Source organism: Rutilus rutilus (genome assembly GCF_951802725.1).
Source record: "Rutilus rutilus genome assembly, chromosome: 2".
Classification (NCBI taxonomy): Eukaryota; Metazoa; Chordata; class Actinopteri; order Cypriniformes; family Leuciscidae; genus Rutilus; species Rutilus rutilus.
In genome coordinates this window covers 51101426-51117520 of record NC_140210.1, presented here as the reverse complement: position 1 = coordinate 51117520, position 16095 = coordinate 51101426, and the positions used below count along the sequence as shown (strand labels likewise).

Genomic DNA, 16095 nt, shown 5'->3' with positions numbered 1-16095 from the left:
AAATGTTGAATTGACATCAAATACCAACAAACAAAGCATGACATCAAAATAACATCAAAATGACATCAGCAGAGGTCAAAATCTTGACATCAAACTGGCATCGACACTTTGACGTCAATATGACTTTCATTTTTGACCTATTTCGTGACGTAATTTTGACATCAATGTTTGATGTCACATTGATGTTAAATTGACATCAAATGCCCGCTGGGTAAGGAAGTAAGCACGAGTATGTGGTTAAAATACAGAATATGATTCATTAAACTCACACATGACACACAAAGTCACAGTATCAGAGTATTTCTCTCCATGTTCATTGATGGACTTGCACTTGTATTCTCCACTGTCATCAGAGCTGATCTTTGAGATGCTGTAGATTCTTCCAGATCCTACAAACGTTCCTCCTTTAAACCAGCTGATTTCTGCAGGAGGGTTTGAGTCACTGATGCAGTTCAGAGTCACTGAATCTCCCTCCACTATTACACCAGATGGACTGATGGACACTGAGACGCTCCTGGGAGGATCTAACACTGAGAAATATTGATATCATTAACAATCATATTAAACTTGACATCACAGATGTTTTGAGGATTTAATGTCACAGTGACTGAACCATCATTAACTCACACATGACGTTTAAAGTCACAGCATCAGAGTATTTCTCTCCATGTTCATTGATGGACTTGCACTTGTATTCTCCACTGTCATCAAAGCTGATCTTTGAGATGTTGTAGATTCTTCCAGATCCTACAATCGTTCCTCCTTTACACCAGCTGATTTCTGCAGGAGGGTTTGAGTCACTGATGCAGTTCAGAGTCACTGAATCTCCCTCCACTATTACACCAGATGGACTGATGGAGATCACAGGTTTCACTGGAGGATCTACAGATGTCAGGTAAAAGTATTTATCAGAGACGGCTGGTGGAAAATGTTCTAAGAAAGGCTGCAGTTGGTTATTATTGGACAATTTCAGCAAACATCCCAGTTTAATTTTTCACTGTTTAATGCTAAAACACATCCCCCTGTAGGATGTGAGGGAAGGTTGCAAGGAAAGAAAATGAAGACGGAGGAATCGAGGGAAAGTGTATGGGTGCTTCTCAATACTCAAATTGATGCTTCCTCTTTTCCTCGCTCCTCCGTCCTCCAGCCTGTGACCCAGAAACTGATCAAACTCAGCATCTTGAAGGACATCTCAATTCTCTCTATTCCCTTCACGTCACAATCATTTTTATTTATGCTTTACCTTTGCAGTTTAAATTAATTATATATCAAACATATATAAACAGGGCTTCTTGCTTTATCTTTATTATTAATGAATTTCTTAAATAACCAAACTTTAACAACATAAGGGCAGATCCCTTGATCGCCTTGAGGGAGATTCAGTGACTCTGAACTGCATCAGTGACTCAAACCCTCCTGCAGAAATCAGCTGGTTTAAAGGAAAAAGGAATATTTTGCTATCTGGTGAAACCTACAGCATCACTAATATTAAAGGTAGGGTAGGTAATCTTTTTTCTAAAAAAAAAACATTCCAAATTTGTTTAAACTGTCTTTATATACCAATACATAATTAAAATGTAAGTACTCTGAAAAAGAAAATATAAAAATCGAGTGACTGTAGACCTTTTAATCTGCAATAAACACAGCTCATTATTTCCATTCACTCCCACCCCCTCCCTTCTGAGCTCCTTCCAAAGCCACGCCCCCAAAACACATGAACGCGCGACGCCAAACGCTCAGGCTGGAACAAGACGCATTTATTACCTGAGACGAGTGGAGAGGAAGGAGCGCAGTACATACAGTGACATCATGTCAGAATCACATGTAATAAAATACCTAACTTTATCACTATGAATATAAACAAATAAGATTTCTTTTAGTACTCACTATCAAGCTAGCATATCGATAATGGTAAAGTTTCATTCGGTAACGAGCTATATTTATAAGGCAAAACTAAAAACAGGTTGCATTGATACACGTTTTTCCATTACCATCAGTTACACTGTGATGAAGGTGAATTTCGTGTAAGATTCATAACATATACGGTGTTTTGCATGTAAGAGTTTCCATGATGAAAACATTGTTGACTCTAATGAAGACTAACGTACACTCCGAGTCCGGAGACAAGTACCGCATCGTCGGTTCGAGGACAGGTCCGGGGTTGAGGGCGAAGCAGAGGAGGTCGTTCAAGAGTGCGGGCAGGGTCCGAGGAAGTAGTTTTTGCCTTGTTTGCCTTCGCTGACTGCATATGCAGGTGCTTTGAGCTGAATATTTCCGGGAACGGTGACATGTGATGAGTGCGCGCAGTGGGGCTCGGGCACGAGACATGAAGGCATCTGATTGGTTCTTTACATTCGCACCGAATGGCAGTGATTGGTCAGAGTTTTTACTGTCCTGCAGCTGCTACAGAGGTCTGATTTTTTTCATTCCTTTTTCTAAACACATAATGTATTGACTACTATCAGGATGGAAGGACCATTTCACCCAGTATAAAAAAAAGTGTTTCTGAACAGGATTACCTACCCTACCTTTAAGTCTGAGGCCAGACTTCGGCTTCTGCTGCTGTGAATGTGAATATCATGTGTAAGTCTGCCTTTATTTTCAAGCTGTTGACGCTTTGAAGTGACGCTCCAGTGATCAAGAATATTCCAATATACAAATAGGGCGCTTGTCATTTCTTATTTGTGTATCCTCGTTTCCTTTCATCGCTGATCGATTGCTCCTGTCTGCCTCGCTGCCTGCTGTGAGTTTGTTTGCTTCGGTGCTGTAAGCTCCGTCTTAGCCTCGTATTTCTTTCTTTTTTGAACCATCATTTACTACAATTTCTAGTTGTTTATACTACTAAATACAGCTTACCCAACATCTCAGATTAACCTGACATCGCTAGCTTCCGTTACTACTAGCACAACACGCTAGTAATTTGCTAGCCTATTAACGCGCACTTTGAGTTCATAAAATGCTCAGGTGAGTATAAGAATCAGTCAACAAACATGGTGAGTAATGTCTTGTCCTGTTATTGTCACCTGCACTTTTTGTCACATGTTTAGCATAGCCTTCTCTGTCGGCAATATAGGATTTATATGTGATAAATGCAAGGAGACAGTTAGGCTGACGGAGAAGATTTCAGAACTAGAGACACGCATCCAAACTTTAATTGAGGATAGTAAGAGTGCTTGAACTTTAGATACTGCTTTGGATGCGCCTAGTATAGTGAACTCTTTACATGATTCGGTTCGAGCTGAATTAGTGCCTGCGCAGCAAGGCAAATGGGTGACAGTGAGGGATCGCTCTAGTCGAGGATCAAAAAAACACTCCGTTCCGATTACCATAACAAATCGATTTGCCCCGCTCAGTGAAACACCCACTGAGAATTCTGTTGATTGTGCCCTAGTTATTGGTGATTCTATTACACGGAATGTGAAAATAGAGACAACAGCCACCATAGTCACATGTTTTCCGGGAGCCAGAGTGCCTGACATCAAAGAAAATTTAAAAGTGCTGGCTAATGCTAATCGTAAATTCTCTAAGATCATTATTCACGTCGGCACTAATGATGTTCGACTCCACCAGTCGGAGATCACCAAAATTAATATTAAAGAGGTGTGTGAACTCGCAAGTACGATGTCAAGCACTGTAATTTGCTCTGGCCCCCTTCCTGTTCGCAGGAGTGATGAGATAGTTAGTAGATTGTATTCACTCAATGTCTGGCTGTCGTGGTGGTGTCCGCAAAATAATATAGAATCCATAGACAATTGGAAAAGTTTTTGGGGCAAACCTGACCTGTTGTAAAGAGATGGTATTCATCCCTCCTGGGACGATGCTGCTCTTCTCTCTAGTAATTTGGCTCATAGTCTTAGAGATAAAAAAAATGACAAATTGGGCACAAGGTCAGGAAGCAGACAGACTGGCTTAACCGACCGTCTGCTAGCTGTCTGAAAGGCAAAGGGGGTGGTGTTGCTGTGATTTATAGTCATATTTTCAAAACCACTAAGAAATCACGTTTTAAATATAATTCTTTTGAAGTGTTGGTGCTTAATGTAAAAATATATAGTGTAAACGATAAATCACGTTTGAGATTTGTGCTGGCTACTGTATACAGGCCACCAGGGCACCATAAATATTTTATCAAAGAATTTGCAGACTTTCTATCAGAATTAATATTGACTGCAGATAAAGTACTAATTGTGGTGGTTTTAAAATACACATCGGTAATGAAAAAGATGCATTGGGTTTGGCATTTAAAGACATTGTAAACTCAATTGGAGTTAGACAACACGTGTCAGGACCTACTCATTGTCGTAATCATACTCTAGATCTAATATTATCACATGGAATAGATGTTGATGCCGTTGAAATTCTGCAGCAGAGAGATGACATCTCAGATCATTATCTGGTCTCATGTAAATTACATTTAGCCAAGGCTGCAAAGCCGACTCCGTGTTATAAATATGTTAGACCTATCACTTCTGCCACTAAAGATTGCTTTATCAATAATCTTCCTAATCAGTTTCATTATCTCAGCATCCCGGATAGCTTAGAAGAACTTGATATTGCAACAGAAACTTTTAACTCTCTCTTTTCCAGCACTTTAGACAGTTGCTCCGTTGCGCTTAGAGAAGATTAAAGAAAATAGTCCAACATGGTGGTACAACGAGCACACTCGGGCCCTCAAGAGAGCAGCCAGAAAAATGGAGCGAAACTGGAAGAAAACAAAACTAGAGGTATTTCGGATTTCATGGAAGGAGAGCTCGATTACTTACAGAGAGGCTTTAAAAGCTGCTAGATCTGCTTATTTTTCAAACCTATTAGAAGAAAATAAACAAAACCCTAGGTATTTATTTGAAACAGTGGCTAAACTAACGAAAAACAAAGCTTCAAGCCCAGAAGTTTCCAAGCAGCACAGCAGTAATGACTTTATGAACTTCTTTACTAACAAGATTGATAATATCAGGGACAAAATTATAACTATGCAATCGTCTACTACAGTATCGCATCAGGCAGTGCATTGTAGTCTCCCTGAGGAAAAATTTGATTCATTTATTGCTATAGGAAAGGAAGAATTTTGCAAACTCGTTAATTCATCTAAATCTACAACATGTATGTTAGACCCTATACCGACTAAGCTACTGAAAGAGATGCTTCCAGAGGTTACAGATCCTCTTCTTAATATCATTAATTCGTCTTTGTCTCTAGGATACGTACCAAAAAACTTTAAGCTGGCTATGATTAAACTGCTTGTTAAAAAACCGCAACTTGATCCTATAGAATTAGTCAATTACAGGCCGATCTCGAATCTACCTTTTCTGTCAAAGATATTAGAAAATGCAGTATTCTCACAACTGTGTTCCTTTCTTGAAAGAAATAATATCTGCGAGGATTTTCAGTCCGGATTTAGACCGTACCATAGTACCTAGACAGCTCTCGTTAGAGTCACAAATGATTTGCTCTTATCATCCGATGCTGCATTTGACACCATTGACCACAACATTATGTTAAATAGACTAGAAAACTATGTTGGCATTAGTGGAATTGCGCTATCATGGTTTAAATCATACTTATCTGACCGTTATCAGTTTGTAGCAGTAAATGAAGAGATGTCTTATCAATCACAAAATCAGTATGGCGTACCACAAGGCTCAGTACTAGGACCGCTGCTGTTCACTCTGTACATGCTACTATTAGTAGATATCATTAGGAAACATGGAATTAATTTTCACTGTTATGCCGGCGATACTCAGCTGTACATTTCTTCAAAACCTAACAAAACTTACCAATTCACAAAATTAACGGAATGCATAGCTGATATAAAAAATTGGATGACTAGTAATTTCCTACTACTAAATTCTGAAAAAACAGAGATTCTAATTATTGGACAAAAAACTTCCTCACGTAATAATCTAGAATACTGTCTAACACTTGATGGCTGCTCTGTTAAAGGTGAACTAAGTAACTTTTTTACCTTAACTGAACAGCTTCGGAGTCATTGGAATGGTTATAATACTTATTTTGGGTTGAATGGTGGTCGTTTCGCACCCCCCTGGTGCCTGTGAGCGGAAAATACGCACTTGCAACTTTGGGGCGGCGGGCCGCCGGCTATGGCCGGCCGCCGCGTCAGGAAGTCTTGCGTGATATCAGGTCTCGCGATGTAAACAACTGCTTTACGGCCAAAAGAAATCTGCTAAAATGCTGTCATTATTGCGCTCCCTCACACTGTTCGAACCCGAATGAAGAAGACGTTTTAAAGAAGGTCCCATCTGCTTTGATGTCGTTGATCTACTAGCCTCTGGTGTCTGAGAATCACCAACGAGTTTTTACAACAGTGTTGTCAAATATCTATTCCGAAGCTGTGGGGGAGCTCTAGAGAGAAACCTGCGAGCAAAAAGCGAGAATACAGCGTAGAAATCCCGAAGCTACTGAGTGCTGCTTTAAGTCTTCGTCGTCGGTTAGGAACCTGGGTGTGCTCTTTGATACCAATCTTTCATTTGAAAGTCACGTGTCTAGTATCTGTAAAACCACATTTTTCCATCTTAAAAATATATCTAAATTACGCCATATGCTCTCATTGACAAATGCGGAACAATTAGTTAATGCGTTCATGACATCAAGGCTAGATTATTGTAATGCTCTTATGGGTGGTTGCCCTGCACGCTTAAAGGAACACTCCACCGTTTTTTGAAATAGGGCTTATTCACCTTCTTTCCTACATTTAGATAGGTGGGCAAATGCATTTTTATCTCAGTGCATGCATTGTTTTAGTTTGACAGGGTCGGTGCTAGCTTAGCATAATGAATGGAATCCTTTGTTGCCAGCTAGCATGTCCTGAGTAAAAGTGATATAAATTTTTTTAAAAACACCTAATTACTTCTTGTGGCCTGCGTATTCACAACGAATACAAATAGCGATGCAGATTGACACTAGGCGATTTCCTATGCAGATACTGACTTGGGACTATATTGGGGGAAGCACAGGCGAAGCACTGCTACTTGGGCACAGAGATATCACGCCCAAGTAGCAGTGCTTCGAGTTGAAGAGCTCGAGTTCGTACTAGAACCAGGAAGTATGACCATATTAGCCCGGTTCTGTCAACACTGCATTGGCTCCCTATTAAACATCGCATCAATTTTATAATATTGCTAATTACCTTCAAAGCACTAAATGGTTTAGCTCCGCAGTACTTGAGCGAGCTCTTAACGCATTATAGTCCTTCAAGTCTATTGCAATCTCAAAATTCAGGCCAGTTAATAATAACATTGTCCGGGAAGCAGACACACTCTGTCAGTTCAAAGCTAGACTAAAAACACATCTCTTTGACCTAGCATTCATATAATGCATTATAGACTTCTATAATTCAATGTTAGGCTGCATAGATTAGGTCAGCCAGAACCGGGAACACTTCCCATAAATCCTGATGTACTCGTTACATCATAAGAAGAATGGCATCTACGCTAATTTTAGTGTCTTTGTTTATCTTGAGGTTTCCCCGCAGCCTGCCGGTTGCCGGACAACGCAGTGCTGAAGTGCCAACTAGTCTCTCCCTATGGAGGATCCCTTTCCCACTCTACAGATAAAGCGTTGTCGGGAAAATTCGTTTCGCGTACCTACCCCAAAGTGACAAAATAAAATAAAATTCTGTATAAAAATTTATAAGGAAAGACCAGTACTTTGTTTAGGCTTGGTTTGTAGGGAATTCCAAACCTGCGCACATATATTCAAACGCACATAACTATAGAACCAATTCTTAATGCACATGTGAACGCCATCAGCGTTTCTCACAGGTTCACGTTTAAAGTCTGTGTAGAGAGAATGGTGTCGTCTTGGCGGCCCCTAATTTATAAATTATACGTTTATCTCTGTAAAGCTGCTTTGAAACAATCTACATTGTTAAAAGCACTATATAAGAGAAGATGACTTGACTTTTGTCTCAGTTCCACCCCCTGCAGGATTCAAGGGAAGGTTGCAAGGATAGAATATTATTTGTTATTTAACAAATCAGTGACCACTGGATTGTGGCAACGGGACGTAACTTCTCCCAGTTGAAAAAGATGTACTGTTAAATGTATTAAAAATGCACTAAAGTATATTTGTATTGTACTAAAAACATACATTTACATTGTATGTCTTTTTCCCCTTGGCTCCCTTCCCTCCTTCAGGGAACAGGAGTTACATTAGTAATCTAGACGTTCCCATTCAGTCATCACTATGAGTTACGTCAGTGACTGATGAATTGGGATCCCTAAGAAATACGCCACAAATACTGTCTTCCAGCACCTCGTGTAAACCGCCTGATCCCCCGCACTGATTTTTAAAATATATTTTTTTAAAAATTTCATTAAAAAAAATAAAAATAAAAATCAATAAAAAATTTTGAGCGCAGTACCAAACTTTTCCACTAGATTACATCCAGACTCCTCTGATGATCAAGGCTTCATATACTGACGCTTTTGACATTTCGTCTACATCCAACGCACATGGCACCCTTTATCTTCAATATGAGATGCAGATAGATATGGGCCAGAAGGCGCCTCCTAGCGGTCTAACCCTAACTCTACCCCAGACCTAAACCTACCCATAACCGAACAAAGCTATCTGCGTCTCATATTGACATGTGTGTTGGATGTAGACGAAATGTCAAAAGCGTCAGTATATGACGCCCTAGGATGAGAATGCGTTGGATGATCATATAAGGACTCTTCAATTTCCATATAGCCTACGGATTAAGTGATCTTAACTACAGTCTCTGAACAATTTCAAATGCTATATAGTTGGTCAAGATTACTTTAGGTTTAGACTAAGATATTATTGTTATAAATGTATAACAATAGTAAATGTCCCACAGGTAGGAGCAGTCTTAGAAATAGTGGTTAAAACATTTTTATAAATAATACATTCAGATATTTATTCTTTGTAATGTTTGAAAAGTCACTCTGCACTCACACATGACATTGAGCTGAACATCAGGAGAGATGTGAGTGTATCCATCTACAGCACAGCTATATCTGCCTGAATCCTCTCTTCTGACTGACTGCAGCAGGAGTTCATTGTTTCTGTCTCTTCTCTCAGTTAATGGCTGTGAGTTTCTGTACCAGATGAATGTTGCTCTGTCAGTCAGAGCGCAGCTGCTTTTACATCTCAGATTGACTGAATCTCCCTCTGTCACTCTCTCAGGAGACTCCACCTGAAGATCTGAACACAACACACACATTATATCTAGTGCTGCTGTCATACACTGATTATTATTCAACATAATGCACAGAAGAAGAGATAAACCTCATCAAAGTCACCTGTGACAGTAAGAGTCACTCCTGGAGAACCAGTCCATTTCTCTTTATCAGTGATGAATCTGAAATAGTACATGCGTGAATCCTTCAGTGTCACATGACTCAGTCTGATGGTGCAGTTCTGCTGTTTATCTCCCAGATACTGAAGCCTCTGACTGTATTCAGGGTCCTCAGACAGATCTGGAGGCTCAACACCCCACCACCTTTGAATTGGGCCTTTTGTCCAGAACACTTTCATGATCTGATGTCCAGTAGGGTATGTATAAGTGCATCTCATTATCACTGTTGAGTCCTTTAGTGCACAGATGTGTGAAGGACTGTAACTCACACTCCAATCATCACTAGAAACCCCTGAAACACAGAATTCATCAAACTGTAAATGTTGTTTTATCTGTTATATTGGGCCATGAAAACATGGCAATACTTTATTACTATATGAAAACAGCGACTCATTACAGGAAATATAAGATAAATGTAAATAAATAATCTCAGTGTGAATTACTTTAAGACAGAGGAGTGAAGAGAGAACCAAGAAATCAGCCAAAAACAACAAGCTGCACAATTACAGTTTTTCTGAATTGCTAAAACACATTTCTTGAAACCATCACTCACTTTCTCAAAACCTTAAACACAAAAGCAAATGTTCAAAACTCATTCAGAGAATCTCTGACTCTTCTGGCAAAATCAAACAATGCTTTCAGATCTTACACACATCATCAGCTTTGGACAATGGCCTGTGTATTGATGGTTTTGGTTTTCCATTTCGCTCGGACAGGAAAATACAGAAAATCTGTACACCCGACATTGAGTTATTATCAGTATCTCTTCGTCCATTTTATTTGCCACGGGAATTTCCACAAATTTTTATAACCGTTGTGTACATTCATCCGAAAGCTAACAACGTCATTGCATCGAACATTGTATTTGATGTTGTTCAAGGACTTTAGAATATTTCACCAGAGGCGCCGAATTTTATTTTGGGAGATTTTAATCATGTGTCACTTAAAAAGACCCTGCCAAATTTCTATCAATACATCGCATGCCCAACAAGACAATATAAGATGCTGGATCTCTGTTATGGGACTATAAAGGGGGCATATAAGTCTGTACCATTGTCAGCACTGATCTGCTGACCACAACTGTGTGCAGCTCCTTCCTATATATAGACCCTTATTCTAGAGAGAAAAACCTCAGATGAATGATGTGGTCTGAAGACTCTATCGCCCGTCTGCAAGGGTGCTTCGATTGTACGGACTGGGAGGTGTTCAAAGACTCTTGTGAACATATTGACGAACTGACTGATGTTGTATGTTCATATATAACTTTTTGTGAGGATATGATTGTGCCTACACGTAAATTTAAGGTTTTCCCAAATACTAACCCATGGATGTCAAAATCAGTCAAAACAAGTTTGCAGAACAAGAAGCTAGCCTGCAAGCAGGGGGAAGGCTTAGAGAGGGTATTAGCGAGGAAGGAGGTTAGAACGGAGATCCTTCCCAGCGGGCACCTTGATGTCAATTTGACATCAAATTGATGTCAAAATTACGTCAAGAAATTGGTCAAAAATTAAAATCAAATTGACGTCAAAGTGTTGATGTCAATTTGATGTCAAGAGTTTGACCTCTGCTGATGTCATTTTGCCAAACAAAAAGGTGAAACGCATGGCCGTACACTTATTACCAGCTTCACTTAAAACTAATCAGATTTACTTTATTTAATTTCCGGTTTAAATAAATATAATATTTAAATAGTTTAAAATATATTAAACATATTTTGATGACACCATGATGGTGGTTAGCGTTTGCTTTAGTTGTGCTCTTGACCCTTGACTCTTTAATATAAATTTTTCTCTGGCTGCTATAACTGTGTGTTTATAAAGCACAACTGTTGTAGCTAAAAAAGCCATGAGAAACTGAGATCAGGAGATGTTGGCTGTTTATTGATGAAATCATCATGTAACTGCCTGAATCCCTGATCATGTTCAGTGTCTAATGCTTTGATTATATGGGATTTGTGGTTTAAAAGCGGTTTTATTCATGACAGAAGTAATTTGATTCTACAGCATGTCTAGCAGTGTTCTTTATCAAATAATGTACTTGGTTTTTAAAAACTATTTAGTGCACAAAACCCTGTCATCTATGGCATTAATTAGACGCACACAGACATCAAGAAACAGCGTATGAATCTCAACAATGGTGACAATCAAACAAAATATCCAGATAATCAGATCAACTCCAGCTGCATAATTTATTAAAGCTGCAATGCATGCTGGGAGATATGGGTGAGTTTTGATTGGTGGTACCCAGCATGCACTGCAGCATGAAGCATTTCATTGATTGTCACCATTGTTGAGAGTCATACACTGATTCTTGATAGCTAAGTAATAATGTTAAGTTCAATGCATTAAATGTTTTTAAAATCCTTTATTAATTAAAAAAAACATTATTCTCATGCTGTTAAATTAAATGGCTTATATTATAATACAACATTAAAATCACAAGTCCTATATAACCAAAGATTAGACACTGAATAAGATCAGCGATTCAGGCAATTGCATGATGATATTGTCATCATCTTCAATAAACCACTAACATCTCCTGATCTCATGGCTTTTTTAGCTACAACAGTTGTGCTTTATAAACACACAGTTACAGCAGCCAGTGAACATTTTATATTAAAGAGTCAAGGGTCAAGAGCACAACTAAAGCAAACGCTAACCACCATCATGGTGTCATCAAAATATGTTTAATATATTTTAAACTATTTAAATATTATATTTATTTAAACCGGAAATTAAATAAAGTAAATCTGGTTAGTTTTAAGTGAAGCTGGTGATAAGTGTACGGCCATGCGTTTCACCTTTTTGTTTGGCAAAATGACATCAGCAGAGGTCAAACTCTTGACATCAAATTGACATCAAATGCCCACTGCTAAGCAAGCATACAAAGTTAAGTTAGAAAATAATTTGGCAGACAATAATTTAGGCTCAGCTTGGTCTGGTGTAGGATTGAGTACGAACCAAACACAAATGAATCTTCCAGGTGATTTGTTCAAACATAATTCCACACAGAACTCAATATTCCAGACCCCAAATTACCAGTCCAGGGCCATAAAATCAGGCTCCAGCCAGTCTCCGATAACCAACAAAAAACCCCAGCTAAGAACTTTTCGGCCATGCAAGCTTCAAAGAGATGAGCCAAACTAAAGGAAGAACTTGTCAATGTGAGATAGCTTGGAAAAGAATGATTGGTTCAGAGATGGCAAAAGCTCGGCGCTCGATCAAGATAACAGCAGAGAAGCTGCTGGACTCCACACAGACACAAAACAGACCCCAGTCTCATAAGGACCTCTGAATGACCCACAGCTTCGAAATCACTTCAAACCACAGAGAACTGAGATTTTACCTAACAATACATAAAATCATCCCAGAACAATTCTCGATGGACTTATAATCAAACATCATGCAACTACATAATTCTATATTGTGTTTGCCATTTATGTGTGTGTCTAATATGCTTAGATCCCATATATAAGTCATGATTTGTTATAACTATTAGATGTTTGAATGAAAGTGTGTTGTGCTTCCTGTCAGCATGATCGTATGTTCTTAATTCAAAAGATGGCTTGATTGAAATCTGTGTAAAATGTTTCGTATTCTTATAATAGTATGATGTTTACACTGTGGCCTCTGTTCTCTCTGCTAGAGCTTAGAGAGTAAGGGGATCACAGATAACGCGTGATTCAGTGCCACCTCTCAAATAAAGACAGTGTCTAATTGGTCAGGACTGATCCAGGAGGCCGGACAAACATGTGAGTTTAAAATCTTAGACCCGAACAAAGTTTTAGAAGAGTTCTCAACAAGGTAAGAAAAGGTGCGCGAAGGGAGATGAAGATCTAAACCAGACAGACTAGTAACCATGTAAACACGCAGACGAAAGAACCCAAATCAAGATCAGAAGAACATGGGTTAAACAACTTCTTTCAAGCCATCTAACTACATCTCGTCACAATTTTCTGTCTTTTCTAAGTTTTCCTTTCTTTTCCGTTGTGAGTCTCGGTTCTAAGTTAAGTTTTGCGGCAAAGTTTCGGTCCCGATTCGACGGCAAAACCAGCTTCAGACAAAGACTTTCATCCATCCGCTAGCAGCGCCAGCACACCACGTGACTGGCCGCCCCAGACCCAGGCACAAGGAAACCCCCTTTTACCCAACGAAGGGAACCCCGAAAAGGAACGCAAAGACAAGCAAGTAACCTCCAGACTCTTAAGCTGAACTGGTGTATTTGATATATTTAATAACCCATAAGAAACGATAGAAGGGTTAAATTAATGTTTGATGGTTCGTTCAGGTCATAAGTGCATATGGAATCTTGAGATTTCATCCTCTCACTCTTAAACCCACTCTTTCCTCACTCTATCCCTTTCTGCAACGCGTATGAATGTGTGTGTGCGTGCGTGTGTTTGTGTTAGGTATTAGCTTTACTGTATGTGTTAGAATAATCAATAAAATCTTGTTTGTATTTTTAAAGAGAAGTGTTACTTGTGTTATGTGCTTACGAATTTAATGTCTTAAACTGCTGATCTAAGTTACCCTGCTAACTATAGTGTTTCACTATAGTTTGGAAATTTATATCTGCTGCATAGCGGATGGTTCAAATGAACCCTGAACGAGTCATTTGCTCGGTCGTAATAAGTGATTCTTTCGAATTCCCTATAAATTGATTAATAATTCCTTTGAGCTAAATTTACCAGTCTGAATAATAGACAAATATCTATGAAGAAAATTGTGGGATTACAGCATAATGTGAATAAGAGCACTGTGTGTATTGATGGTTTTAGATCAAATGATGACTTTACAAATGCTCTTAATAGGTTTTATTCAAGATTTTAAAGTTTTGATTTTAAAGATGAAGTAGAAGAATTACGATGCCTGTGTAAGGATGATTCCCACATAGTCTTAGAACAGGCAGCAGTGGAGAACATTTTTCTATCCACTAAGGTGAATAAGAGTCCTGGTCCAGACTACATATGTGGGAGAATATTAAAGCACTGTGCAAAGCAATTAACTTCAATATTTTCTGATATTTTTAATTGGTCACTACGGGCACAAAAGGTACCTAGCCTGTGGAAAAAGTCTATTATTACTCCTGTTCCCAAATCCAATAACCCTAAAGTGTTAAATGATCTGAGACCAGTTGCCCTCACCTCCTTACGGTACGTTCACACGGGGCGTCAGCGTCAACGCTTCCCATTGACTTTGAATGGGTGACGTCAAGCGTTGCCGAAAAGAATTGTGGATCCGTTGGCGGCGCTTCACTGGCGTTGCTCGCGGCAGAAGTTGAGAATTTTTCATACTCATTGGCAGCAGCGTCAGCCAATCAGGATCGCTCTATGCAAATACAGTAGCCAGGCGGCAGCCAATCACGTTCATCACGTTCATCCTGTTCAAGAGCAGCAATTTCATTGGCTGACGCTGCTATGACCATGGCGTCAGTGCCAAACTTCAGCCACGCCTTCCGTCAAGCGTTGACGCTGACGCCCCGTGTGAACGTACCGTTAGTAATGAAATCATTTGAGAAATTGGTGAAGTCTGAGATATTGAGTAAGACTGGACAAGCCCTCGATCCTATGCAATTTGCATATAGAGTGAATAAAAGTGTTGAGGATGCTTCACTTATGTTGTTAAACTTACTGACTAAGCATCTGGAGGGGAAAAATACCCATGCAAGACTGTTGTTCATTGACTTATCTTCTGCTTTTAATACTATACAACTCCACATCCTAGCCAGAAGATTGCTAGAGTATTACAAGTTGAACCACAATTTAGTGGGATGGTTACTGGACTTTTTAACTAACAGAATGCAGAGAGTAAAAGTGAATGGTAGCTTTTCAGATGTACACAGCAAAAACTCCAGTGTTAAATTAACACTCCTGGGAGTGTATATGAGCCCACACTCAAGAGTGTAAAGTGTTAAAATATGAGTGTTAAAGTAACACTCAAGAGTGTTAAAGTTAATTAGATAATTAAGTGATTAATTGAGTGATGATTGAGCATTATTGAAGACACCTGATGTTAACAAGCAGAATCACTGAAGGAGAAAATCTCAAATTGTAAGTCACCATTATGGTGATCATTGTTTGCTTTAGTTGGACTCTTGATCCTTATATGTTTACTTTAAATTTTGCTTGTCTGCTGTTATTGATTTATAACAGTCAGATGAACAAAGAAAAAATGTGATCTGATGGTGTTGGTTATGTTTTGACATAATCATGTTGTGATCTGAAAAGCTAATTAAACTAACTAAACTTATTGAGATAGTTTGGTTTAACTAGTTAATTGCAGCAGCTCTGTGATATTACAGCATATGATTTTCAGTATTTTTCTTATACTCAAAAATATTTAATAAAAATTGTTCTGTTCAAAAGACTTTCAAATGGATTTATTTAGAAACACATACATCAATAATCAGCCTGAGAATCTCAACAATGGTGACAATAATAAAACATGTTGCAGTGGCTCCCATCATGCATTGCGATATGAATAAATTATGATCTGCATTGTCTATGTAATTTACTTTTCCCTAATTGAATATTCTGCTCGTCACCATTGTTGAGATGCATAGACTGAATCTTGATGTCTGTGTGTGCCTTAAAGAATTGTTTGGTTTTTTTTAAAACAACTTTTAAGAAATCCTTTATATTATATCTAAAATTCTGGATATTTATGCAGAATCACAGTTATGCTGTAATCAACAACATAAATCTAAGTCAGAAATAAGGATCTTAACCTGCACCCCCACTCAGGGGCTCACAGCTGAAA

At 38.7% G+C, this 16095-nt stretch overlaps 1 protein-coding gene across 2 annotated transcripts in view; it reads right to left on the bottom strand.

The window, feature by feature from the left end:
- LOC311283668 (B-cell receptor CD22-like) overlaps nucleotides 1-16095 on the bottom strand; it is a 31691-nt gene that overhangs the window by 1587 nt on the left and 14009 nt on the right. The window contains exons 3-6 of one of the 2 annotated variants that reach the window (XM_084398223.1): nucleotides 9282-9629; nucleotides 8935-9183; nucleotides 628-882; nucleotides 270-530 (exon numbers count right to left, since the gene is read on the bottom strand). In XM_084398223.1, the coding sequence (XP_084254349.1) occupies nucleotides 270-530; nucleotides 628-882; nucleotides 8935-9183; nucleotides 9282-9629 (1113 nt within the window). The remainder of the gene's footprint in view (nucleotides 1-269; nucleotides 531-627; nucleotides 883-8934; nucleotides 9184-9281; nucleotides 9630-16095) is intronic. The other variant, XM_084398224.1, reaches the window with a different exon arrangement.